The sequence below is a fragment of the Anopheles bellator genome, chromosome 2, assembly GCF_943735745.2.
Source record: "Anopheles bellator chromosome 2, idAnoBellAS_SP24_06.2, whole genome shotgun sequence".
Lineage (NCBI taxonomy): Eukaryota > Metazoa > Arthropoda > Insecta > Diptera > Culicidae > Anopheles > Anopheles bellator.
This window is the reverse complement of record NC_071286.1, coordinates 26,098,987-26,125,649: the sequence shown is the minus strand read 5'-3', so window position 1 is coordinate 26,125,649 and position 26,663 is coordinate 26,098,987. Positions and strand designations below refer to the sequence as shown.

At 51.6% G+C, this 26,663-nt stretch overlaps 4 protein-coding genes across 6 annotated transcripts; all 4 read left to right on the top strand.

The window, feature by feature from the left end:
* The first annotated feature begins 597 nt into the window (after positions 1-597).
* On the top strand, positions 598-13,938 carry LOC131210322 (uncharacterized). Its single transcript, XM_058203550.1, has 4 exons — positions 598-703; positions 10,063-10,361; positions 11,750-12,110; positions 12,186-13,938. The coding sequence occupies exons 1-4, from the start codon at positions 682-684 to the stop codon at positions 13,553-13,555; spliced, it is 2,052 nt and encodes a 683-aa protein (XP_058059533.1). The 5' UTR covers positions 598-681; the 3' UTR covers positions 13,556-13,938.
* Positions 13,939-14,197: 259 nt separating this feature from the next.
* LOC131210323 (uncharacterized) lies at positions 14,198-16,296 on the top strand. Of its 3 annotated transcripts, none has more exons than XM_058203551.1 (4): positions 14,198-14,333; positions 14,820-15,063; positions 15,130-15,251; positions 16,097-16,296. In XM_058203551.1, the coding sequence occupies exons 1-4, from the start codon at positions 14,250-14,252 to the stop codon at positions 16,289-16,291; spliced, it is 645 nt and encodes a 214-aa protein (XP_058059534.1). In that variant the 5' UTR covers positions 14,198-14,249; the 3' UTR covers positions 16,292-16,296. The 3 variants fall into 3 exon arrangements, with proteins under 3 accessions (XP_058059534.1, XP_058059535.1, XP_058059537.1); XM_058203552.1 differs by lacking the exon at positions 16,097-16,296 and adding an exon at positions 15,526-15,870; XM_058203554.1 differs by having other exon boundaries at positions 14,286-14,427.
* A 765-nt stretch (positions 16,297-17,061) lies between these two features.
* On the top strand, positions 17,062-19,125 carry LOC131210324 (glutathione peroxidase-like). The gene is made up of 4 exons (XM_058203555.1): positions 17,062-17,115; positions 17,516-17,747; positions 17,949-18,070; positions 18,826-19,125. Exons 2-4 carry the CDS (start codon positions 17,549-17,551, stop codon positions 19,012-19,014), a joined length of 510 nt encoding a protein of 169 aa, XP_058059538.1. The 5' UTR covers positions 17,062-17,115; positions 17,516-17,548; the 3' UTR covers positions 19,015-19,125.
* A 3,396-nt stretch (positions 19,126-22,521) lies between these two features.
* On the top strand, positions 22,522-25,050 carry LOC131207261 (mucin-2-like). The gene is made up of 2 exons (XM_058199871.1): positions 22,522-24,404; positions 24,435-25,050. Exons 1-2 carry the CDS (start codon positions 22,522-22,524, stop codon positions 25,048-25,050), a joined length of 2,499 nt encoding a protein of 832 aa, XP_058055854.1.
* Positions 25,051-26,663: the final 1,613 nt, after the last annotated feature.

The window sequence follows — 26,663 nt, the reverse complement described above, 5'->3', positions numbered from 1 at the left end:
CATTTGCCGGCACGCGGCTCTTCCGTTGGGTCCGAACTCGACCCCACTCACTGGCGGCGGTGATGCTGCTCCGCGGTCTTCGTGGCGTTAGAAAAGCCCAACCAGCAGCTGATCGCGCGTTTTCCTTTTCGATCGTCGGGGAAAAGCTTGGACCACCACCGTTCGTTCGGACCACGACGACGACGACGACGACGACGCCGTTTCGGGTTATTACCGACGACGACCACTGCTTCGCGCGTTGATTCGGGCACCCGAAGCCAGCCACGGTACTGCCGACCGATCCCCACCCCGGGCTGTTGGGTCCCGTTTGGAGGGCACCTTTTTATAAATGCACAGTGCAGATGCACCATTTGCCTAATCTGTGCAACGGTTTGAGCCAGCACGGATCGAGCCGTTCAGTGTTGTCCCCAGGCCCACCCGAGGCCGCCCACCGGAAAGCTGTGCGCACGATCGACCCGATTCATCGTGGCAACCAATCGAGGCTGTGAGTCGTGGAGTTGACGTGCTCATTAATCGGTGGTGTGTTCGTGCCAACGGGTGCCGTGTAGTGAAGTGAATCCCGCGGTTCTTCGGGAACCCTCCATTCTGGACTCTGCAGAACCCTGCAGGCCGTGAAACGTTGTGTGGTTGAAGCCAGATCGAAGCAGCTACCGAAAAGCGAGAACGAAAGCAGCGCCAGCCATGTGGTCCAAACTATTCCTAGGTGAGTGATGATGGTGCAGGGCCTTCCTTTGCTACCTTCGACGTCGGATGGGAACGTCAGCAGTGAGTTTACGGATCGATCGCGGCAAATGTCACCGACGCGCGGATGACACGCTGTGAACAAGGGACGGCGGCAGCGTCACTGGCAAATGTCACCAGCATCGCACCGAATTGGGATCGGAATCCTACAAGAGGCCGCAGAAGGTGGTGTAACCCTTGTGCAACACCCCCCGCTCTGTCTCGATGCTGGTAATTACCAGGCCAACCGAGCGCGATTGGTGTACGGAAAATTCTAGCACAAATTCTCGTGCCCCAATTTTTCACCGCGGGGTGTGTTTAGTGCACGCGCGTGGTGTGCAGAGACCTCCAAAGGGTGGTCGGATCGGAAATGAGCGCAGGGCTTACCGCAACTGGCATAGGGCCTATTTGCATAGACCACACACGCCTCCGGCGGCTTCTGATCTCCGCCGGGGTGTTGGTGCGAACTTTTCCAATGTTGGCGCGAGAAGTTATGGGCCAAGGCTTGACGATTTGCATGTTGGAACACAAGAATGACGCTTGACGCGGCGGAGTCAGAGAGGAGAGAGAGAGAGAGCCTAGGACAAAACTTGTTACGCGCAGTTCTTGGAAACTTCCACTTACCATTCGCGCCTCATGTATCATTTCGTCTTTTTTCCCCTAGCGGATTTGAGGGCCTGCAGTCCTCCAAAGCGAATCTCTCCAAAAGTGACCACGGTGAAATGAACAAGAAATCAATTAGACACGAACAAGTAAGCGGAAACCGCCCGCGGCTCGAACGCCTTTGACAGCCTTTTCCTAGCCATCATTTTTCAACTGCACATTTCCTATTGCTCACTTCCTCGGCGGCGAGCCGAGCCAAGAAAGGGGCACTTCGGAGAAGTCGGAGAACTTACCCCACAAGAAACCTGTCTCGAGGCGCTACCCGGGGGGAAACGGAGCGGGGCTTCAAACACAAAACGCACACATGCAACAGTCCGGGTCCGGGTCCCCGGGAATGGGGGTCCCGTGTGCTCCGGTTAGAGCCTCGAAACCCCGACTGGGAAACGGCACCTTGCGCATCTGGTGGGCGCTCCAGACGGGAGCGCCGCGCGGAACGGGTGCGGTGGGGAGAAACAAAACAACAAACGCCAGCATCCGGTTTTGCAATTTAGAAAGCAACAAAACCAAAACTCAAGCAAGCCCCCGCCGGGCACCTGCTGCCGGGCTGGCCTTCTTTCCGTCCCCGTCTCAGGATCCCCGGCCATCTGCATCTGCCAATGTCTGCTTGCATCTACTTATGCCATGGAAACTACTTCATCATAATAGCCTGTCATCAGCCTCGGACCTGCGCGTTGTCACGGACTGCTCATTACGTAACCGTAGCGGGAGAATGGAACCCGGGACGGAAAGGGGCCTGGGCGGCCTTTCGCCCAGGCGTCCGGTGAGAGGTTGCATCCGAATAGAAAATGGAAGTGCATCGAGCGGTGCATTTGCATTCCAATCGATCGGGGACCAACAAAAGCGTCCGCACTGCCGGGACTCCCAGGCGCGCCATTGTGATGCTAATTATCGGATTACACCTTTTTTCTTCCGATCGCATGAAGCAGTGAGCGGCAGGTTCGGTCCACTCGATTACATCGGAGTCCAACCGAGTCCAAGTCACCCAATCGCTTGCCTTTCGCCGCAGACACTCGGCCAGTGGTCGTAGCTCTAAGTGGCATCATTTTTCTCATCCTAAACGCTTTTGTCTCAATGGCGCAAATGAGCCGATGGCAGCGATGAGCTGGCTCCATCCCTCCGTGGAAGTGGCCGTAAGGTGCTCGAGACCGTGAGAGTGCGCATCTTGAAGGGCACGCGATGGACGTAAGCCTGGGAATGCCCTTTCGATAGGCGCACGGATGCTGCGGATGTTTTCTCAGCTTGTTTGTACAAACGAACAGAACCCAATGGCGAAGAAATGATCCGTCTGGAGCGCCTGAAGCTAGTAGACCAGCTTGTGAGGTAGTCAAATTTGTGGTCCAGTTTGTTTGTTTCCAAAACGGGGATACGTTGCTAAAAAAATTACAACCAGGTAATTATTCTGCTGAAGTACGAGGTGTGTTCAAAAAGTATCGCGACTTTTGAATTTCGGCGGGCTACGTATATGCGATTTTTGAACACATGTCAGTGACTTATGGTGAAAAGTGCGACCATTTTGAGTAATCAGTCAATTTTTGACAGCTGTTTTGCTTAGACGTATTTTGGCTCATCGTCGATTTTTGTCTGCTCCAAAGGTAATTGTCCACGAAGCGGTAACTTGAGATTTGGAAATAGGAAAAAACAGATTTGGATAATACGGTAGCTTTGACATCATTAGTTTGATGTTTTGCCCAAAAATTCAAGCAGAACCACGATGTGTTAGCAAGAGTGCAACAGCCAATTTTGGGTTTCCCACAAATCCGGGCGTTTGTGAGCTTCGGGAAAATTGCGTATAATTTGCAGAGAATATTCTTTATTCACCGTTCTACCGTTTGGCAACAACTCATGATGCACCACGACCTTGTAATTGCAGAAAACTTAAAGCAAAAGGGTTCACACTCGACCAAACTTGGCACTTCGACGTGCACATCTTCTAGGCCCTCCGAAAAATTTTGGAACCACCGGATAAGCGGTGCTTTTGGTCTTAACAGCTTCAACATAAGCAACAGTCAACGTTTCTACTGTGTCCGATCTCTTAATTTCGTTTTTCACACAAAATTCGATATAGATTCTTTGCCATCCATTTGTTTGGTATAGAGAAAAATCGACGATGAGCCAAATCTTGTCCAAGCGAAACAGCTGTCAAAAATTGACTGATTACTCAAAATGGTCGAACTTTTCACCATAAGTCACTGACATGTGTAGCAACCAAACGCCACCAAAAAATCAAAAATCGGATATACGTAGCCCGCGGAAATTCAAAAGTCGCGATACTTTTTCAACACACCTCGTAGATCACAGTGGTGTAGTCGGAACTCCTCGTACCGGTGCTCCAAAGTACCTCCTGCAGGTATTTACCATGAATACGGATCGGTGGCTCCCAGAGGCGAACTTTGTAGAGCTGCGGTTCAAGAAACCCACTCCAGACCTCGTGCAGACCCGGGCACCGGGAACTAGCACTTGATGGCTTAAACATTTACCTTTTCCAGCCAAGCATGTGAACTTTCCGTTTCACGTTACGGGCTCCACGGGACGTTTGCTCCAAAAACCGATCGAAAGAGAAACATCACGTTACGGTCCGGGGTTAGTCTGCCTTTCGGTTTTGGCGATGCGCCTACCCGTGCCAGCGGTGAAGAAGGCACAAAAGACCGGACTGTCTTCGGTGCCGCTCGAGATCATCCTTTTCCCGTTTGGCACGGCCGCTCGTTACGTAATGTTTGGTTTGGAGGGTTTGAAGAACCTGGGCACCTGGGTGAGGAGACACCTGCGTTGCCAGCGATGCGGGCGATGATCTGTTCCGATGTGGCCCGGGGGGGTTTATTGAGGGGTGAAAGCTTTTTCCAAATAAATACACTTTCTGCAGCTCTCGGGGTACTCAATTAGCATTGTCTATTGTTTTTGGTCCACCATCATTAGCGCCACGTACGGCGGAGACGGCCACGTTGGTCTGGATGCTGGTGGAACCGATGTAGCGATAGATTGCACCGGGCAAGATGTGAACTCTAATGCTAGGGAAATGGGGTACAATTTGCGTAACAATTGCAATAAGTTGATTAGAAACCCTTAGAAAGTTGATTTATGCAGCCAAATACAGACATTAAAAATGTTCATTTTAATGCCAAACATTTTATATCAATTTTATTCAATTGATCAAAACGAAGCCAGGCTCCTACGTGGTCTTGGCCACATCAATTTGTGCTCCTTTTTGGACCACATAATTGTCCTTTCCTCGTCCTATCGTTCGCCTTATCAATTGCTTAATAATTTAATTTCTCCCCATCAAAATCAAAACCAAACCACAGCCCCCGGCGTAATTGGCCCAATCAATCCGTTTGCTGCTTGATTCCATTCCGCGATCCACGAAGCTAGCTGCGGGTCCGAATTACGTCGGTGGTTGATGGTTTTTCATTTCATTTCCATCGCACAACCGCGTAAACGTTACCCATCGAAAACAATTTGCGCCACAAACGGGGAAACCCAATTTAAACGAGGTTCCACCCAGTGTTGGCCGTACTCGTTCATCTTTTCAACCATTTTCCTTGCTTCGCCTTTTTCATATGAACATAAAATTTCACCCAATGCTGCGCTTCCGGCCCCACGGCCCCCCCCCAATCACCGACGGGAGGCTGGACCTTGATGAAATGGCAAACTTTGCCGTCCGTTTCCGGTTCGCGGTGTGATGCAATACGCAGCATTGTCCAGCCGCCCTAAGCCGTCCCGAGCCCCGTGCGCTGGCCAATTAAAGCCTTTGGTCGTCTTTGGCAATTTTTACTGCTCTAATCACCCATCATGCCGACCGACCAGGGTGGTCAGCCCACCACCGCCGCCGGGTATAAAAGCATAAAAGACCCCGGCCGTGCGCAGCATCCGCGTGGTGGCGCTTGCGCATTGTGCAGCGTGCGCATGACGCTATTTATGACTCCATTCTCTGGCCGTGCGCGACCCGGGGGTTATCATCATGATTCGGGGCGGCGGTGTGGATGCAGGTGACAGCCGGTGGAATGCCGGCTGGACACTTTTCCACCTCGCACAACGGGGCACAACCGTTTAGAAAGTGGAAATTCGATGCACATCGTTATGCGCGCGCGCGCGGGTGACCGGCGCAATGATCGGTGGCGCCGCCGATGTGGGAGTCGGCCTGGCTCGGCCTGGCAGATGCAGTGCTTTGGAAGGTCGATGCACTTGCAGCACCCATGATGGCACCGACCAGATAGCATCCGGTGGCCACACATAGCAGTTTTTTTCATTTCTTGCACCACGCAACCGTGAAGAGCGACGGATTGACAAGCTGACGGATTAATGGCGTTCGTTTGTCGGTGCTTTTCGCTGCGAGCGATAGTGATCACTTTTGCAGCTTCGGTCGGTCCTTCGCCTGACATTTGCTAAGCCACACGCTTTTCCGCGTGCCACGTGAGGCAATACTGTCCCCGCGGGATTCGTTCCCACAAAGTCGATCCGATCCGAAAACGGTGGCCCCGTCGGATACATAATAGTGCGCTCGAAATAGCAAAAAAAAACATAAACCGAAAACAGAAATTAGTTAACAACTAATGGGCCCGTCGCACCGCTCATCGCTCATTTATGATCACTTTTCTCACGCTCGTCATCGGCACGCAACGCCGACTGGTGGAAGATTGGAAAATATGGAAAGTGAGCCCCGGCCGGCCGAAGCGGATTTTTGGTTTTCTCTGCTGAAAACTCGCAACCGTTAATTTCTGGTTTTGATGTGCAAATTTGCGATGGGACCGCGGCCGCCTTTACGTAAGGCCGCCAGTGCATAGTTAAATAACCGAACCTGATCGACGCTAATGCCGCGGCCGCGGCCGGTGCTCTATGCTCCGATGCCGGACTGCCCCGTTGCACCGCAGCCCGGGCCGTCACGAGTTTTCACAGCGTCTTCCCCACACGCAGCTTGGAAACGGGATCGAAACGATCGTTTTACAAAATCTCGCCGATTTCGAGTGCAACATAATTACGATTACGTAGCAGCGGGTTTTTCGGGTGATGAGAATGTAACGCGTGCAGTAGTAGTCAATGAAAACAGGACAACTCGGACAGTGAAGTCGGAACGCAAAACCATCATCAGCGATGAAATTCAAAGCTGGAAATTAAAGCACGCACACCGACGCGTTATCCAACGATCGTAATCCTGTCGTGGGTCCCGATCGAGCGATCGACTCAATCTTCTCCGTGACAGTGACTCCGTGATCGATCGCACCTCCTTGACTTGGCCGGTGGGAATCTCGTGTAACGTGTGCCGTGACGGCGCTAAATGCCACGACAAATGGTTAATGACGCTACGCGCAAATTATCGACATCGACTCCCGATCGATGCGTTCCGTGCTCAGGTTTTCGTGCTTTATTAAATCACCGCCCCCCATCCGCCGGAGAGTGCCACGGACCCGCACGGTGAAGGTCCATTTGCACGCTCCAGCCAGCAGGGAGCCACAAACTTGAACTTGATCGCTCGATCGATCGGCGATGCCGATCTCGCTCTCTCTCTCTCTCTGCCTCGCTCGGTGCGCTTTCACGAAACGCACCGATCGTGCAAATCATGCCGAACATGATTACGATCAGGCGCGTGCGGCTTCCATACGGTCGCGAGTCCCACATGTTGCCAGATGGGCAGCCAGGCGCTGTGGGCATCTGCTGGGTTTAGCGTATCAGGAAAAAAGGTGGCACGAAGCGGGTTCCGTACAGGTTCGCGCTTCCCGGGTTGGAAAAACCGGAAGACGCAAGTGGTAATCGAAAGTCCAAAAACTTTGTACTTCACACGCGCGGAAGGCGTAATTTAGTGGCCGCATGTTAACCAGTCCGGTTGGTCGCGAACAGCCTGCCTTAAGCCTGCCTTAAGCCATCGCACCAAGTTGGGGAGAATCAAGTCGTGCGGGCCGGCGCCGTTTTAATACGGTTACAATAAAATGGAAATCGAAAGTTTCGTCCGCCGTGCCAGGGCCCGGAACATGGCGGATTTACTGTTTACTTTTAACCATCAACGAAAATCGTCGGTAGCTTCAGCCTGCGATCGAGCCGGGAGTAGATTCGCAACGTTGTAGCTAACCCCCACACGGGAAGCGACACACTCCGACAGGTTTGACTTCCTCACCACCGAACCGGGGTAGTGGTTTCGCTGCCACCGGGCTCATGCTAAGCCGACGGGGTGACGTGAAAACGGAGCCCCAGCGCAGCCATAATAATAATAGGACTAGGCGAAAGAGGAACGATCTCGTATGTAAAGTACCATCCTGAAGGTGCCAAGCCAACGGACCGAAACTTAGCCGCGTGACGGAATACAAATTAATTTCTCACCCGAAGCCGAAGGACGTGACGTGAAGAGGGCTCCCGCCACCGCATTGTCATTGGCATCGATCGGGCGAGAAACGGGACCCCAAGAGCCGCCGCCGGGCGGCTGTCGAGGGTTTTTATAGCAGCCCCCGCGACAGCGCTTAAGAAAGAAAGTTTGGCCGTTGAGGTCCGGGCGCCATTAACGACGACTTTGCGGCCGCCGACGACTAATGGGCGAACCTGTGGCGTACCGGGGTTGGGGGCCAAGTGAGCGATTGAACTGCGCGAAACATTTCACGGAGATTAATAGTGATCCTGGCGCGCCGGTCGAGTGTACGTGCGCGAACCGTGTCCACGATGCTCGCGGGCTTTACATAAAGAAAGGTTTTGCACATTTAATGCACACACGGCCTTTACTCAGGTCTCAGGCGGAACATTACTTGCACCGACCCCGATGGTGCCGATTTCACCGGTTTCCGACCGGAATCGGATCAAGATTAGCAGCAAGAAGTGGTGAAAATAATCGGTGAAAGACGCCAAGCAGGTGAAGCTCTTGCCCCCCCGCCGGGTCTGCGAGTTCATCGTGCTCGAAGTCCCTCTCGGGACGACTCGTTGATCTGCCCGGTTGATGAAATATTTCACGCTCGGCAGTGAAACGGGTTTGAGTGTCACTTTCTGGCTCCGCTAATCGGATGGTAGCGGTTCACGACTCCACCGGGGGACTCCCCGACCGATTGTGGAAAAGCGAGCCAGGGCGCTTGTGGCACCGAAAACCGTCAATTATCACACCACCACGGTGGACAGTTCTATCGTCGGTCGATGGCGACCGCTTTTTCTGGACCACTCGCCGGACACTTTCCCATCCGGCCGCGTGCCGGAGTGGAGCGTGCACAGTAGCCATTTCGGAGCATTGTCGTCGGTGGTCGTGACCGGTGGTCACTTCGAAGCCATCGAATTCGGTGGCACGCCAGCAAAAACTTTCTTGCGTCACGGCGGCTATCGAATCCGCGTTCCGGACATTGGATGCTGGACTGGGCCACAAAACTAGAGCCGGGAGCCGCCATTGTGCGGTAATCGGTTTTAATAACCGGTGTGCTACTAATAATGGCCACTTCGAGATGGTTTGCGCAAGAACGCACTCCCAACGCAGATCGAGCGAGAGGTCCCTGAAATGCCAACGTGAAGCGTGGAACCCAAAAATGCCGTCTTGCGTTGTGTGATTTTTATATTGTGATAGCTCCATACATAACCTTCAAAATCCGTAGATCCGACGGGTAGGGTCGTCTTCCCTTCGGAACCGTTCTCCACCGTGGCCAGCAAATTAATTACGATCGTAATCGGCTTTGTTTGGTCTAGATCTTCGTGACCAGCGCGGCGCGTGGTCGTTTCTTGGGAAGCGATTTGGGTTTCGTTGGGCGCGGAAGATCAGGCTCCGTTCCCCAACGTCTCAATCCAATCGGACCGTGGCACGCACAGACGCGTCTCTCTGTGGTTTTGGTGATGAAACATCGGTCAGGTCAGGCACTTGTCTGTGATTTTTCTCAGCCTTTTGCTCGGCTTTTGATTACCGCGAAGACACTGAATGGAGGCGTGAACCTTGACTTCTATTCCTACCTGATACGTTCCTTAATTAGATTCCATTCCAGCCGGCAGTGAGCTCATGCCGAGCCGGTGGGAACAGCCTCAGGGGGCCGAGACGAGCCGAGTGACAAAATATTGTTGCCGTTACATCGTCTCTGTAGCCCACTCCTAACCAAACCTGCCTGATAACAATGAGCCAAAAGTGATGCCTTCGGCGTGGAAGAATTTGATCAACGCCAAACTCTCGGCGGTACGCATCTGGTCGATGCGTACTGTGAATGCAATGGCTGTTCTCACGGGGGCCGCGCAAGTCGCCGAGGTCGCCTATGCACCCTGCGCGCGGCATGCACTTTGGATGCTACTGTTGCAATGTTTCTCACTCGATCTTAATCGTTGTCTGCGCCAGAACAATGGGCGAAGCAAAAAACCGGCGTTTCTGACGCCATCTGTCGCGTAGCTGTCGGTCCGTTACATAAGGCGGTGCGGTATTTGGGTGCGATTAGTCAACACACATTGGCCAACGGCACCCCGGTAGACGTTGCAGGGACACGCTATGGCATCGAGTATAGGGGTTATGTTGGGTACTCTCCGCAGCGGAAGCACTTAGCGGAACGCTCCTCTAAGTGCAGTAGTTGGGAGATATTCATCATCAGCCGCGGTAAGGTTAACCATTGTATTGGTTTCATATCTATCAGCTTTCATCGATTTCTACAACCGTAATGGCGAATAAACTCGCAACAAAATAGTGGTCGCCTTCCATGAGACACCACAACGTGCAGTGCGGTAATTAAATGTGGAACCGTTTTAATTTTCCAGCAACGCTCCTGCTAGGACTGACGTTGGCGGACAAGCAGAACGCGACGGAGTCGTCGGCAGCGGTAGCCGCTAGCGCCGCGAAGGAGAAACGTCAGACGGAACACGAGACGCGATCGATTCCACTGTCGGTAATTGGTGGCCGTCGCCAGCAGCCACAGCACCAGCCACAGGAGTACTATCAGAGCGAGGAAGCGGCCGCTCAGTACGCTCAGTACGCGCAGGCGACCGCAGGTCAGCCCACCTACAAGGCGTCCGCGGCCGGGCACAAAGCCTCCCAGGAGCAGCCGCAGTACCAGGAGGTAAGAAAAAAGCCCCCCAGCTCCACAGGCCCGGCAGCCAGGCGGTCCCAGTGCGCCCAGCTATCGTCGGGCCATCTTCAGCCCTTTTGGCCACCACGAGGGCCCACGTTCAGCGCTTTTCGTAACCGAACCGAACGTCGTGATGCACGTTCGACCGTTTTAGCACCACGATCGATCGGGACGCCGCGCCGTTCTTACGCAACGACACCGACTACGGCGCAAACCAACCTCGACCGAACTCAAGAATGGAGTCGTCAGGATGAGCCTATGAAAAAAACACGCTGTCCGCACAATTATTCGGACGAAGTATCCTCTTCGGCTGACGCCGCTCAAGAGCTGAACTGGGGTTTAATATTTTACGATTAATAACAAAATTCTAGGCCTTCTGTCACCATGCGGCACCAGGGTCGACAAATGTCATCCTGCCGTGGGGTATGCTTGTTAAGTGTGTCCATTCCGGTGGCTGCTAAAAACTGCTGCTGCTTCCATATGAGCGTCACAGTAATATGCTGGCCAACGGTGCAGGAAGTCTACCCATCCACTCGGAGACTTCGCTACAGCTTCGTCGTGATCACGCTCATAAAGCATGACAGTCTTTGGACGTCAGAAAAAAAGCCAAGCCATTCCGTCGCCCCAAAGGTTGGCGTCCGATCCGTCCGAGAGTAGCATCCGCTACGTGAGTTTGAAGCAGATTTGAAGTTTCCCCGTTTCGACGTTACTTTATCGCCAAACCTGTTCCATTCGTGGTGGCAGCCAGCGGTTCGATCCCGAGGGCTGACCTATGAACGACCTCTAATTACACGGCGGGACGAGTTTCATGATGAAGATCATGATGATGATTTACCCACGCTATTCATCATGCATATTTTGGCCCAAAGTCCAACATAAATCACGTTGCGCGGGTAAATGCGGAGTCGAGCACGAGTTTAGTAAATCATCCCAAGAGTTCATGTTTGTGGTTTGGGCAATCCGCAATCCGCGAGTGTTTGTTACAATAATATTTAAGGGAAAATCAAATACTACACTGAATAGTTCTTTATGGACCGTGAAGTAGTAAACTACAACCATTATCACAACCACATCAGACCGCCGGTAGACGGCCGCTAGCTAATTTGTGGCCGCCGGCACCACTCGTCAACATTAAATTCCACCCGGAGGGGGGCTCAGATAATCACCGTACGGTGTTATCGAGTAATTGGTTCCTGAAGAGCGCGACCGGAGTTCAAGTACGGCCGCTTGCCGCTGGGAACGGTTTTGCAAATCTCACGCTCGCCGCGTGCAAAGATCAATTCCGCGATGACATTATCGAGCCAACGATCGACGGCGGCGTAGGACCGGACCGAGCACGAAAGGACCTTCAATTTGCTGACGAATCGATGTATTTTTAGCTTCCCCCCGAGTACATCAGTCTGCTTCACCAGTTGGCGGAACATCAGCCCAAGGGAGCTGCCGCGAAGCAGGGCAAGGCAGTGGCGCACCAGCAGCACCAGCACCAGCAACAGCAGCAGCAGCAGTATGAACATCCGAGTCACGCGCAGCAGCCAAACCAGAACCATATCCAGTACATCACCGAGGAGGAGTACGCGCAGTTGGTGAAGCAAGCCCAGCAGCTTCCGAGCCCGGCTGGACCGCAGTCCTACCATCCGCATTATCACCACCAGCACCACCAGCCGCAACAGCCGCAAGGGCTGCAGGCCTACGGCCGAGCCCCAGCGCACGTTCCGGGTACGTTGCCCAAGGCACCTGCATGTTTTCTAAATTAATTTAGAAGAGATTGATGAGATTTTAACGGGTATCATGTTTTTCTTCAATTCTCATCGACAGCCCCGCACAAGTATCGGCCCGCCATTCAGCTGCTGGAGACGAGCGAAGATCAGCCGGGACCTTATGGGGCGGCCGACGGTGAGCAGTATCGCATCCAGTACAAGAGTATACAGCAATCCGGCACAGTGACGCCCGTTCCGAAGCCAGTTAGTTCTTTTTCCTTCGAAAAGGAACTCGCTAAACTGGTAGAGTCCAACCGGCCGCTCCCCTACCGCCAGCTCGCTCATCCGCACCACGAGGCTCAGCACGATGCGCAACGCTACGGACCGACACCCAGCCCGCAGTCCCACGAGTACACCTACGTGCAGGCCGGAGGTCCGGCCCACGACCACGGTGGCGCCCCACAGCAACCACTGAAACACGCGAAAGCGCAGTACGTGGCATCGTTTGCGCAAGGGCACCCAGGGCTGGCGGGGCCGAAAATTAGTCCAGCCCATCTGCAGGTCGGACCGCAGAAGTTTAGCGACATTCCGGCCCAGAAGTACCAGTTCATAGGCAATCCGGAGGCGCACCACCATCCGCAGCACCATCATCAGGCCCCGGCGCACCAGGGACAGCAGTACTTTGCGGAGGTTTCGCCCAAGCAGCACCCGGGCACGCCGTCGCCCAAGATACAGTACTACGTGCCGAAGGAGAAGAACGTCCAGGTCTACTACCAACAGCAGCAGCAGCAGCAGCAGCAACAGCAACAGCACCACCAACATCAGCAGCAGCTGAAGGAACAGCAGACGCTCGAGGAACACTCGCCCCAGCATCCGATGAAGATCGTCGAGGCCCCGCAGCTACAGCATGAGAAGCCCCAGAAGACGGTCCAATCGGTGCACCGGCCAAGACCGGCCGAGCAGCAACAGGTACAGCACCGGTATGCACCGCGCGAAAAGCAACAGGACCAGCCGAGCCCCGTCTCCAGCGATCCGCACGCGCCGTCACGCTCCACCATCTACGTGTCGCAGTCGACGGGAGTGAACCAGGCTACGGCCGCCGCGACGCCTGCTCCGGCGGCACACTACGGCGAGAAGCACCACAAGGTGCCGCCGAAGATTGACCGCCCGCTGACGCCGGAGGAGTTCCAGGCACTGGTTGACGCCGGGTACTCCGTCGTACCGGTTCCTGTGCCCGTTCCTGTGCCAATTTCTCAGTATCAGGCCCAGCAGGCAGCCCTGGCTGCCGGCGGTCACCCCGGGCAACGGGGAGGACCCCATCCGACGCCATCGTCCGGTGGCCGACAGGTGGCCCAGGCGTCCCGCTATCATCTGCACCAGTTGGCTGCGGCCGAAAACAATCCCAACCAGGTCGTAACCTATCTGCGTCCGCTGCACCTCGATCCCTTCTCGGCCGGGGTGCGTGGCCCGCATAAAGCGGCTCCCTAGGACCGTAGGACCCCGGACCGGGAACACGTGACTTGACAGGACACCGGCGCGCAAGTGGGGCGCGAAACGCGCGGCCCCGGCGCTGGAGACGAACGAGACGACAACTTTCTCTAGCCGTAGCCGTACCTACCAAATAGTGTATAGTCTTGTTTAATTTATCGGCCGACGACCAGTAGTAGTTTGCGCGGTGGAGAGCGCGCAACAGCAATGCAGCATCAAACCACTCAGCCATTGCGAAGCGGAACAGTATTCTATACGATATTTGAACGTTGTTTCATCCCGTGGCGCGCTAAGGACGGTTCAAATTCACCATTCTTCATCGGTTATCGCAGTGACCGTAAAGGTTCGAACCCCATCAATCCACTCGACGGTTAATTTATTCAGTAAGCATTTTGATTGTACGATCTTTTACGATGTCTATGAAATGTTTTTGTGCAAAATAAACACAAACCAATTTATAGTTTAACATATCAGTGTTCCTGAATGTTGAAAAATGAATGTTTGTTCCGTTCGCCAACAACAAGCAACGGAGAATTTGAAATGAAAACACTGTCCCGGTGAAAAAACTTCGCTCTACGCTGGCGATGTATTGACGAGCGATGTTTTCGATGAAATCGTTTGCCCCGGTCACAGCTGTCAAACGGCCCAGAAATTGCGTCGACATTAAACACAAAAACATACCGGCAGTCCGTGAATGAAGAACTTATCTCTTTTCTGTGCACTCGGTAAAGTTTTGGCCAGAAATCAGCTCTGTTTAGTCCCGCGAGTTTCGAACCACGTAAGTAGCCTTTTTCGATAAACAAGCACAACTGGCCGGTGGAATGTTGTCGGTGAAAAGTGCATTACTGACCGTGGTCGGTGTCATAATAGCTGTGAGTATTTGGACTTTGCTCGTTACTTTATCATATCGCACATTTTGCATGGGGACGCTAGGAAGCGGAAGGTGCGGGTCCGGCCGATAGTGATGCCATCATTGCTGATGAGGGGGGCTCTAATTTTTAGCCACCTGACTCACGCCGGTTGCTTCCCCCTCGGGGCGCCGCTTTGCCTCGTTCGGCCTACGACATTCCGCAAGTCATTGTGCGTTGTGGGATTTGTTTGCTTCACGACCACCAACGGTCCTTCAGCGGACTCTTGACGCGACGGTATACACATCTGGCCGCTTGTGTGCCGTTTTCTCATCATTCAATATTCAGATAACCGAGCAACGCGGCTGTCCGATTGCACCATACACGCTAGGCTATAGATCGCTTTCGTTTTATAGTACGGCACCAATCGATACTACGGCCAGTCTAGCGCGGTACCCAGCGACGGAACAACGATGGAGGACTACAAGAACGCAAAATCGGTTTACGATTTTACGGTGAAAGATTCGCAAGGGGAATCGGTTAGCCTGGACAAGTACCGCGGGAAGGTGCTGCTCATCGTCAACATTGCCTCCAAGTGCGGGCTCACCAAGGGCAACTATGCTGAGCTGACCGAGCTGTCGGAAAAGTACGCCGATAAGGGTAAGAAGACCATCGTGTGCGTTAGTCCGTCCCCAAATCTGACCTCTTCTTCCGCTTTGGTTGTAGACTTCAAAGTACTGTCCTTCCCGTGCGATCAGTTCGGTGGCCAGATGCCGGAACAGGATGGGGAGGAGATGGTGTGCCACCTGCGTTCGGCGAAGGCAAATGTTGGAGACGTGTTTGCCAAGGTACGGTACACTTTTATTTTATTGATTTTATTAATTTTTAAACGCTTGGTTACTTTCGTACAGTGTGTTGAGTTGTAGAGTACGAAGTTGTGTCACGCTAATATTTTACAAAATGCTTGTGCTGCGTAGCGTGATAAGCATGAACCGTGACTAGTGGTTGGTTTTGCCTTTGATAGTGTGTGGTTGTGATAACGTTTGAGTAACAGTTTTGGTTTTGCTGAACGCCAAGAAGGGCTGTACCAAATTCACACTTGATTTTACATCTTTCCGCCAGATCGAAGTCAATGGGGATGGTGCCGATCCGCTCTACAAGTATCTCAAGCATAAGCAGGGCAGCATACTGGGCGATGCGATCAAGTGGAACTTCTCCAAGTTCCTGGTCAACAAGGACGGGCAACCGGTGGACCGGTATGCGCCGACTACGTCGCCGAACAGTATCCTTAAGGATATTGAAAAGTTGCTGGGCTAATACTATTGGCAATCGCAGGCGCAAGGACTCTGCCTCCGGTCCTTTCGCAAACACTAGTCAATAGTTTGGTAAAACTGGAACTTGATGTTTGAATGCTTGATGTTTTTCTGAAAAATCAATCTCTGAAATAAATTTGTTGTTTGAAAGTCGCGCTGAGTTCCTTTTGGGAATTATTCTGTGTTTAGCAAGGCAGAGAAATAAAATTTGATTTCAATGTTAGGCCGATTTCGATGAGCTTGGTCTGAATCATGTCAGTGATAGACCCATCGATGATGGGAGAATAATTTTCACTCGTTATACTATCTTCGTTTTACTTCGGCTTGGAACGTACAACCACAATTCTAATTTAAATCCGCTAAACTTGTTCCCATTGTAGATCAAGGTGAATGGTGATGACGCAGAGCCGCTGTACAAGTACCTGAAGCACAAGCAGGGCGGCATTCTGGGTGACTCTATCAAGTGGAACTTTTCCAAATTTCTGATCAACAAGGATGGCCAGCCGGTGGACCGTTACGCACCGACTACGTCGCCGAAGAGTATCGTGAAGGACATTGACAAATTGCTGGGCTAACAACACTGGCCCATGCTGCCCATGCTAAGGACTGCAAGGACCCATGCTTGCTTTTTGTGCTTGATGCATCACTAAAATGTTAATGAAAGATTAATAAACTTTTTGCTTAAAATACACGGTAACGGTGTTGAGAAATTTGTAGTTTGATTGGCAAGTTTGAAAAAAGTTTGGGCCGGGCGGCCCGATGATTTCCTTCAGACTGGCGCTTAGCACACAAACGTAGAGAATAGTATGAATAGTAGCAGCATAGGTACAGGTACTTGAAGCACAACCTGGTCGGTGTTGGCGGAGAAGAACTGAAGTGGAACTGTGTTAAGTACTTGGTCAATAAAAACGGCATCCCGTTCGGTCACTATGCGCCGTCCAAATACCCGAAAAGCATCGTGGAAGACAAAGATGCGTAGTCACCTTGCGTATGAAAATCTACTTATGCTGTTGTATTCGATTCGTTTTCGACCAACAACGGCGTCAAAGTGTACGCCTCAATAAAGTGGAACCGGGAAGTAACGACACTTGAGTCACAACGTAAAATGTGTGGACATTTATTTCGGGCTTTTTTATTGTCTTTGTGATATCCCGGTCGGTCAACGGGGAACCCTACGCAAGTACTGACGGTCAGTGGACGCGCAGAGGTTAGGTGTGTTGCATTATTCATGGTTCTAAGCCTTCCTCGAGCCGAGCAACATGCGAAGTGTTCAAGGAGGAAAAAAAGTTTCGCTTTTTCGTATTTAAACGGCCAGCTGATAGTAGAAAGTTTTCAGTCGAGCGCAAAAATCAATATAATCCGGGTTACCAGCCAGCTCCCAGAGCCGGAACACGAAACGGTAAAACGTAGTGCAGTATCGGATGGGGGCTTGTGCGGGACTTGAGTAATCAGAAGTTTAGCAAAAAGTGTTGCGATCGAAACGAAGCTTACACACTTTTTTCCCTGTAATTCGTATTTTTAACCAAAGGCGTTAACGGAACGGGTGACGTCGAGTAGAAACACAGCTTGTGCTTGTACACGCGTGTTGATTGCATAACCTGTGACCTGCGAACCGGTCCGCTGTTCTCTTTCGCCGGTGTCGTGTTTAATTTCAAACAACAGCGACTTGATTTGAATTTTGTTAACTTCCGTTTCACTGTTGTTCATTGAGGTGTTTTAACGAAAAGCTTTATTTTAGGGCTCAATTCGGTCTATGTCTAAAGATCTAAGCAATCTCACCGCGTAAAAATGGTTCTCAGGTTAGCGAACAGCGGTACAGAAAGCCAGTGGACATGCAATCTACACCGGAAAAGGCGAAATCAATCTTCGAATTCACCACCACCGATCTGAACGGCAACGAGACCTCGCTCGAGCGCTTCCAGGGCACGGTCTGCCTGATCGTGAACTTCTCCACCAAGGATGCCACGTTCGACAAGGTGTTGGCTCTTCTCACGCCACTGTACCGAAAGTATCACAACGATTCTCGAAAAGGTACTAGTAGCAGTGCGATCCGTGTGCCCAAAATGCTCCACCCGGCTTCGGCACTAGGGGCGGCAACCGTAGGCCAATGTCAACGCCATCCTCGGACCTAGCCGGCCCAGTCACATATGGCAACCTTCTGTATTGGCCACTTTTTTCTTCTCCTTTTCACATCCTCATCTTGCGCCCAACGTGACCGTGCCGGCGGGACAGACCTAAACATCCTCTTCTTCCCATGCTTCCAGTTCGGGGCCAAAGAGTCGCCGGCCGAGATTGTGGCGCGATTCGAAGGCGCCGGCGACCAACCGATCGGTGAGATCTTCACCGAGATTGAGGTAAGTTGATGCGGGGATCGGTCGAATCGATCCGCATCACCGGGCTGCCGTACTTGGCCACACGCACGATACAGTTCGGACGACGACAGTCAAATAAGGCGCCTGCGTCCGCAGCCGTACGCTACCGGTGCTGCTACGGTGTTGCGTTCTTGGCATGGAGAGATTTTCTCACAGGACTCATTTCACGCATCCTTCGCAGTGGTGTGTTTTTGATAACCGCACCGTGGCCCCAGCACGTCAACGATTATCGTCGCACGCGCTTTTCATCTTAATTGATCTGGGTCAGAGCCGCAGCGTTTATGGCCGCGATCTAAGATCGGCGGCGGCGATCGTGCCCATCCCCACCGGCCCAGGTGCCAGTTGATTAATTGTCGTCCTTGAGATGCATTTTTTCTCACTGTTATTCTCTGGTATGCCGCGTCTCGCGACTAGTTTGACAGACATTTTTTTTTTGCTGCGTTATTGCCTCGCTTCCTTGAAGCGATGGAAACCTCCGCGCTTCGGCCGACACGTTGTCGACGATTCGACGCATCGTAAGTATCACCCCTTTTATGCTGCGGATGCGTTTCAGTTACATATTAAATTGCGACCATCCGTATGGTCATTTTGCTAATCGAGCGCGCCAATCACACCCCACGGTTGGCAGTTCGCGCCATTCGCCGTGTGCTAGAATTCGGTCGCTTTCCTTTTCACAACGGTTGATGGTTCTAATGTTGTGGGCTCTGATGTTTTCGTTTTTTTTTTGCTGCCCACAGGTAAACGGCTCGAAGGCACCCGGACTGTACAGGTATCTGAAGGCGAAAAAGCCGGGCAATTGTGGTGGGTTCGTGAACAGTAACTTCACCATCTTTCTCACCGATCGCAATGGCGTGCCGGTCGAAAGGTTAAATGCTGGAATTCATCCTTACATGCTCGAGGATTTGGTTGAGGCTTTGCTGCACTGACCCCATTACCCGGGGGTTCTGACATGCGTATTGTCGTCGTGTAACGTTGTACAAAGTTGTACAACGCTTCCAACACTATCGAATGTTTCGAATAAAATAACACGTTGTTTACCCATACCTGCAACCTGTTTCGCTGCTGATATTACTTACTACTCGCGAAATTATTCACTACTCTTTATTACTTCCTCAACTAAGGGTCACATGCAGAGATTAAAGCCTAGCGCTAAATACTCGAGAAAAGGCTAAATATACGACAAACTAACTGGCGTGATTAGCGCTGAATATCTGCAGAACAAGCATGTGATCTAGTGGGCTTTGCGCCGGCTTAATGTCAAGGCTGTGTCACTTGTTTGTCTGACCAATAGCTAGAAGGAAGGGTTGCTGAAATTTTCAGAGCAGCGCGCACGCGTTGCACAACGAGTTCCTTCGCGATCGCTGGCGGGCGTACGTCGCTTGCCGATGTCATATTGGAAAATGCCACCTTAATTAATGGACCCGATCTACAGCGGGGGTCGCCAAAAATAAAAGTTCTAAACGCAGCGTTCATTGGTCAAGTAGAATGAATAAAAAAGGAACACTATCGTAACCAACCGATCACACATCGATCGATGAACTGTGGAGCTGTGCTTGTTCTTTACCGTGAATAATACATTCCAAAATAATTCAAAACATTCATGTGCTGGCGGTATTTCCGATTTTTAAAGTTCAAAGCCTTGTGAGTCATTTCGAACGCGAGCAGTAAATTTGCGGACACACGTGCCCCCGTAAAGCTACACCGGTTTCTGGGAAGCCGGAAGAGCCGTGGTCGAATCCTCATCAAGACCACTTCATAGACACACTGCACCAGTCCCGGTGGGATCGATCCGAAAGTGACCTTGAAGTCGTCCCTTACCGGGCGGACCCGATCGCTATCAATTGCCTGCAGGTTGCATGTGCACCACAACGCCTTATTGGACTGGATTATCTGGAAAAGCAGCAATCCTTCTCGGTGATCCAATTGAAGTGCCATAAGCATAAGCTTATAAACTTTAGAATGTGCATTACGCAAACATCGACGATGATATCACTAAACCAGGAAAAATCTACATATGTTTTAAACGTGTTTGTTTTGCGCGTGTTTTGATCAAAATGAATACTAAATTAGCCATTTTTCGATATTATAAGGTATTTTAACGCCACAAGCTATGCACTCGGCATGACAACTGCATTATGACTTTACAATCAAGACGTTTTCATGGATAGTCATCTGCGAATATTGAAACCCTATCACTTTAGTATATGTGTAAAAATATAAAGAAATGGCACTTTCTTATTTCTTAATGGTTTATTTCTTTTTCCCGACTGATATCGATACTGTCTACTTCCCAACAAGTTAACGTCCTGATAAGTTGAGGGCCCTCCTGCTAACCTTCTTTTTGCACCACTTCCCTTGCCAGTTCCATTACTTGTTTTTCAACGACAATTTGTTTCACTTATTCTGCGCCGCTTTCGACGCTCACCAAGCTCCTCCAAGTACTTCCAGTAAAAGTTCGTCTAAAAGATGATCCAAACGAGCAATTTTTATCACTCTTTTACTGCAACAGATCAATTCTCGGAATCTACAGAAAGCTAAACATGCGGATTGGTCATAGTTATCTCCAAACTTCAAAATCGACTAATGTCCGCCTTTACTACGTAGTGCACTGGCTCTCCAAGTCCAAGTCCAAGTACAGTCGGTGCGAGACCCAAGAGGGACAAAGAAAGAGTATAAAGCATAACAACACGATGCCGCCTCAAAGACGAATTACGGAGTGGCGCACTGCATCTCCTTCTGGTTGCCGCCGTACGCTGCCGCCGCCTTACATGTCGCAGACCGAGGTCCGGTCGTGGCCGCTATCGTCTTCTCCCGCCCGACAGCAGTTCAAAGGATTGCAGCGCGACGAAAGCTTTCGAGACGCACGCCGAAACCGAAAGCTCGGTGCCGTCGGAAGGAAGTCTATAAAAAGCAGATCAGTGGCGGTGCCTGGTCAGTTCTGATCGGTACGGAGCACGGAGAAGCGCTACTGTAAGCAGTGTAAGTCCCAGTGCGCCCACGTATCCCTAGAGCAGTGTACCCTAGTGGCGATTCTGCGGTCCTGCGATGAAGTAAGTCTGGCACCGACAGCTCTCCGGTGTTTGAAAAGAAGTGAAACGTACCAAACGTAGTTTTGGTGAGAATTGTGCAGTTGAATCGATGTTATGCTGCGGAAAAGTTTATGAAACACGAGAACAGAACGCTAAGGTTACGAACTGAGGTCCCACGTGCTATCGAATCAGTGTACGAAAAAGGGGGTTTTGTAAAAATAATTGTTAATGTTATGTTTGGAAAACTTTTTGTTTTAAGTGTCTCTGTAAGCTACAACGATTCACGTTTATTTTTTAACTGACAACAATTTTAATAAGAATTAAATTGTTGTTATATTTAATTCGAAGTACTGGAACTTGTAAATGAAATTGAGAATGGCACTTGGAACTCAACTGAAGCTCAGAAAAAATATTTAAATTTCAAATTTAAATAGTTTTTTGGCTTCACAGCAGTCACAAGTGTGTAGTTTGTCTGTAGCTTAGCTTGAAATTCATTGATGCGAGCTTTTTTTTTTGTTTAACAATTTGCCTGTAAAAAAGGCATTCCTTTGTGGTCCATTTATGTATGGCGGTGGGGCGTGAAACAATGCCCAAACAACTTAGTTTTGATTCGGATCTCCGGACAGCTCTAGGTCATGCTAGAATATTTCCAGGCTGTCCAAAGATCACTAAAAACCGTATGGAATTTCGGTGGTTTCCGAATAGCAGAAACAGGTTCAGGTTCGGTTTGGCGATAGCTAATCCTGTGAAATGTCAACTCCGTGGAACCGATGTGACGGATGACCAAAAATCACTGTAGGTGTCCCGTTAAATGTCAGTTGCATTAGGCTAACTATCGGATTGACTGCTGGCAATTCGAACTCTGCTAGAGGCAACCTGCAAAACAGCTGGACCAGATAAATTCAACTTCAGAATAGATGATCAACATAGAGGTGATCAGACTGGATTCTTCTCGTTCAAAACAGGACCAAACAAATCTTAGGTTAGACTTGTAGCCTTACAGGTGTAGAAATGAAAGTTATTTTAAAGATCAAATTAAACAAAGAAGAAACTCAAACAACCGGAAAAGTACTCCTCTGGTGGATGTGGTTTCGCAAAACAGCCTTGCCACATAATATTCAATTGACAAAATCCAATCATACTCAGTGTTCAGACTATGTCACTGGTTGATGGGGTTCTGCCTGGGACCATAAGAAAACGGGAAACGTGCGTAAAAGTCGTGACGCATCGCCCAAACGACACCACGCTATTGTTCGGCACAAATTTCATATGCACCGATCGTGATCGTGGCATAATTCGGGGCACGAGCATCACTTTTGGTTTCGCCTGCCCCGTGACGTAACAAGACCCAACCCATCCGGTGCCACCTGTGGCCACTAATTTCTCTTTCGTTTCATTGCCAGAATGATGCTCCAAAGGCTGGTACCCTGCCTGGCGCTGCTACAGTCAGCCACGGCGGGCTACCTGGCAGTGCCCCTGCAATCTCCGGCAGGCGTAACATTCGTCAACAGTCAACAGCATGCCGGTCTGTTGGCAGGACCCGTGCGGTTGACGACGGCACCGGCGGCCATCGTTGATGCTCGCTCGGCCGCCGTATCCGTGGCGCAGCAGGCTCCAGCGCCCCAGTTCTACTCCTACAACGTCCAGCAGCCCGTCTTTGGCAGGGCGAGCTACACGCCGTCCTCGGTGCAGTACCACTCCTACGGCAGTCCGTCGGTGCGAGTGTTCGATCCGAAGTCGTTCGTCTACACCAGCGGTGTCCCCACGACGACGCACACCGTCCAGCAGCAGGTCCCAGTGACGGTGACCACCCAGTATCACCACGACCCCCATCAGGTTCCCACGGTGTACCAAGTTCCCGCGCCGAAGCCCGTACCAACTCCGGTTCCGGTGCCAACGCCGGTTCCCGTGCACGTCCCGGTCCACGTACCCGTCCACGTCCCAGTTCCGGTGCCCGTCGCTCCAACCTACACCAAAACGGTCACAACCGGGCCAACGTACATTACGCCACCACCACCTCCGCCGCCCGAGGTGAAACACGTCCCGGTGGTGCGATCGCGCAAGTTCAAGGTACGCCGGCCGGCCATTCAGAATCAGTTCTACGACATCGAGGAACGGGTCATCATTCGCCCGGTCGGTTCGGCGCTGGTCGAACTGGAGCAACCGATCTCGCAGACCGAAACCCGGACGCGAACCACCACGAAGACCACGTTCGCCGAGAAGCCCCCGATCTACGTCTCGGTTCCGGCGCCAGCCCCGGTCGACCACTCGGTGGTGGAGCACGGCGAAGAAGAGCTGTACAAAACGCGCATCGGACGGCCGCAGGTGGTGACGCAGACGACCACGGTCTACACGGAGCGTCCGTCGGTCACGCGCAAGGATGGGTACGATCGGATCCAGGACGAGCGGACATTCCAGACGCAGAAGTCGGCCGCCAGCACGGCCAAGAGCTCCGACGCGGAGTTTATCGATGCGCCGGGAAGTGCGGTTCCACAGGAACCGCGGCCTATCTTCACGCAGGGACACACCATCTACCACCAAGGACACCAGACACCGGCGTACCTCCATCCGTTCGCTCACCCGCACCTTGCGCCACACCCGTACGTGTACCACCCGGGGAACGCAGGACATCTGCTGCACCACGTGGCCTACGTTGATCCGCAGCCCCACACGGCACTGCTGGCCGCACATCCTGCCGCTCACCCTGGGGTCTTCCACGTACCCTCCTCGACGACTCCTCTGTATCCGGTGGTAACTCCTGCCCGTGATTGTGATGAGCAGGGTCCACCGAAGGCACCACACTATCTGCCGCCCACCGTGACCCCCGTAGCCCCCATCACGCCTTCTCAGCCCCCTGTCGGCACTACCACACCCTATCCGCCCGTATCGTCGACGCCCGGAACTTTCGCGGACGATGGAGACGACTACGATGATTCGATCGTGGTGAATGCCCGCGGCGGTACCCATAACCACACCGAGTACGCGACGACGGATTCGGACTCGGATTATGATACGGCCACGATCGCCAGCACGGTGGCCGCTCCGCCCGCGAACCGCTACCACGACAAGTACCGCGGTGAGCAGCAGAGCTCCTCCCAACAGAGCTCCTCGCAGAGCCAGGGCACGATCGAGATCAGCTACGCCACGCGCACTACTCCCGCCAGTGACATCGTCGCGTTCGATCCATCCACCTCGTCGTCCGGTGGCTTCGATCTAGGACCCTTGTACTCCACGCCGCGGGGATTCTCCTTCCCATCGACCACTCCCCGCACGACCGCGACCACTTTGTCGGGTTCGTCCAGCTATGCCCCCAGCAGCAGCAGCAGCAGCAACAGCGGCAGCATTACCGCCTCGAGCACGGCCGCTTCGCAGCGATCGGTTACCGTCATCTCGTCGACCACACCGCTCACGTTGTCCGCGCGGTTCAGCGAGGGCTCGGCCAGCTCGTCCACGTCCCACCAGGCCACCGCCAGCTCCCAGTCGCTCGTCGTTGGCCAGGGTCTAACGCGCGAACAGATCCACGCCAACCAGGAGCAGTTCATCCGGCTGCTGTCGGAACGGGACTCGATCGCCCAGGTCGGGTACGGAGGACCGAAGGCGGACACGACCGGCTCGCTGCTCGATGCGTACGTACGCAGTCGCGTGCTGTCGGCTACGCCAGCACCTCACGACGCCAAGGAAACGTCGCGCACCGTCAACATCCGGCGCATCATCGTGTCCCGGCCCGTCGAAACGGAGCAGGAGGTGGAGGTGCGGGAACAGGCGTACGCTACGACGCTGGCGCCCCCGAGCACGGACTACGAGCACAAGCGGGACGTGAGCGAGGTCAGCACGGGGACCGCCCGGAGTGACGACGGCCAGCTAGGACCACGGGTACCGGTCTACGTCGACGCCAAACCACCGGCCTTCGTCAACGAGTCGGATCAGCAGTAGCCGAGGCCGCGAGCGATTCACTTGTCCTATGCTCTTTCGTTTGAGGCCCTTTCTATGGTGCGACGTCCCAAGTTGCGGAGTTGCGCGAGATTGTTGAATTATACTGTTGTGCATTTCTACTAAATAAATCAAGAGAATATGTTTAAAGTGTATTCTTTTTGTGCGTCATAACATTAGCACAATACTATTTCATAGCTAAAGAAGTCAAATAAAGTTGTCGAGAAACGTATTGAAATTATGTTTGGTTTAATTTACTACAGTCCGTTTCTTAACCATCTCCAATCGAAACTTGGAAGCCGAAGAGCGCTGGGTTCGTTCGAAATGAATAAATAAATAAATAAATATGCCAAGAAGAAGCTTCCTACTTTACCATTTGTCACGCTTGCTTCTCGATCTCATTTTTTAATTCATAGATTGAGCCTTGAAACATGAAACATATCAAACAAGTTACAGGCGACGTTAGTATAATGCTGTACTTTATACCAAGTGTTAGTGTCGGTCGGTTCTGTCGGTCGGACCAAGTCATCAAGTATTTGGATTTAAAACTACCGATTACTTGACTTTTCAAATGTTAAACTTTATTCTGTAAATTGTAAACATGTAGTAAAACCATTAAAATTTACGAAATGGGAAGCTATAAGCTTCACAAAAAATTACAAATTGAGCGAATGAACGTTTGCCTGATAATGTTTTCTGAGGAAGCTCATAACCAACTCGGTGGTTATGTCAATAAGCAGAATCGAAAAACCCACACGTCGTGCAAGAGAAGCCAATGCACCCGCACCGAGTGATTGTTTGTTGCGGATTTTGGTCTGGCGGCATCATCGGCCCATTTTTGATCGAAAATGAAGCAGGAGCTGTAACCGCAGATGGCGTACGCTACCAAGAAATGTTGGCTGATTAATTCTTTCCATCAGATTGTTTTCCGTTCGGAAGAACAAAAAAGGATTTCATAAATTGCATTAAACGATGTTACCTTTAAATGCCTCACAGAGCAACATGTTGCTTGAAAATTCTTTTTCTTCCAAGTCTATTTTGTACTACAAAATTCTCCATCCAAAGGATTCTCTTGAATAGTTACAATTAAATCAATCAATCAATCAAAGGGCCTTAAACAAGCCCAAAAAGGCAACGTTCTAAACTGATGGTAATATTCTATTTTTGATTTCATTGTATTATTTATTATTTAATTAATGAAAGAAAAAATTATTGGTTGAATCATTAATTTATTATAGTTTCTGTAAGGAAAGAAAAATTCTGTTATGTTTAACACGTTTCAGAATTTTATCCGTGCATGGCAAAGTGAGCGGGCCAAGGTTTACACAATTATGCAACAGTAAGAATATAATCGACTGACCTCGATTAATGGATAATGGCCCCCTTATCTTTATTCCATTCCACACCACCGCCTCTGAATAAAAGAAAGCATCCTTCATCACAGATAAGCTACTGCAGCTGTCCTCTCTGTCGCGGTTTAACACTAGATCGTGATCGATGCATTTGCTAAACGCATCATTGTAGTGTTAAACCGTAATTGATCATTGGCCGTTGTTTTTTTTTGCATACAAATCGCCACATGCCGCCTATGCACTGTGGCGCACACCTTGAATGGC

Bases quoted from the DNA above. Each gene is read 5' to 3' on its own strand.
- LOC131210322 (XM_058203550.1), top strand. From the start codon at position 682: ATGTGGTCCAAACTATTCCTAG. The intron at 704-10,062 runs GTGAGTGATGAT...TTAATTTTCCAG, and splicing joins GTGGTCCAAACTATTCCTAG to CAACGCTCCTGCTAGGACTG. The intron at 12,111-12,185 runs GTTTTCTAAATT...TCTCATCGACAG, and splicing joins GTTGCCCAAGGCACCTGCAT to CCCCGCACAAGTATCGGCCC.
- LOC131210323 (XM_058203551.1), top strand. From the start codon at position 14,250: ATGAAGAACTTATCTCTTTTCTGTGCACTCGGTAAAGTTTTGGCCAGA. The intron at 14,334-14,819 runs GTAAGTAGCCTT...TTCGTTTTATAG, and splicing joins TCCCGCGAGTTTCGAACCAC to TACGGCACCAATCGATACTA. The intron at 15,252-16,096 runs GTACGGTACACT...TTCCCATTGTAG, and splicing joins TTGGAGACGTGTTTGCCAAG to ATCAAGGTGAATGGTGATGA.
- LOC131207261 (XM_058199871.1), top strand. From the start codon at position 22,522: ATGATGCTCCAAAGGCTGGTACCCTGCCTGGCGCTGCTACAGTCAGCC. The intron at 24,405-24,434 runs GTCGGGTTCGTC...TGCCCCCAGCAG, and splicing joins CGCACGACCGCGACCACTTT to CAGCAGCAGCAGCAACAGCG.
- LOC131210324 (XM_058203555.1), top strand. From the start codon at position 17,549: ATGCAATCTACACCGGAAAAGGCGAAATCAATCTTCGAATTCACCACC. The intron at 17,748-17,948 runs GTACTAGTAGCA...CCGGCGGGACAG, and splicing joins TCACAACGATTCTCGAAAAG to ACCTAAACATCCTCTTCTTC. The intron at 18,071-18,825 runs GTAAGTTGATGC...TGCTGCCCACAG, and splicing joins AGATCTTCACCGAGATTGAG to GTAAACGGCTCGAAGGCACC.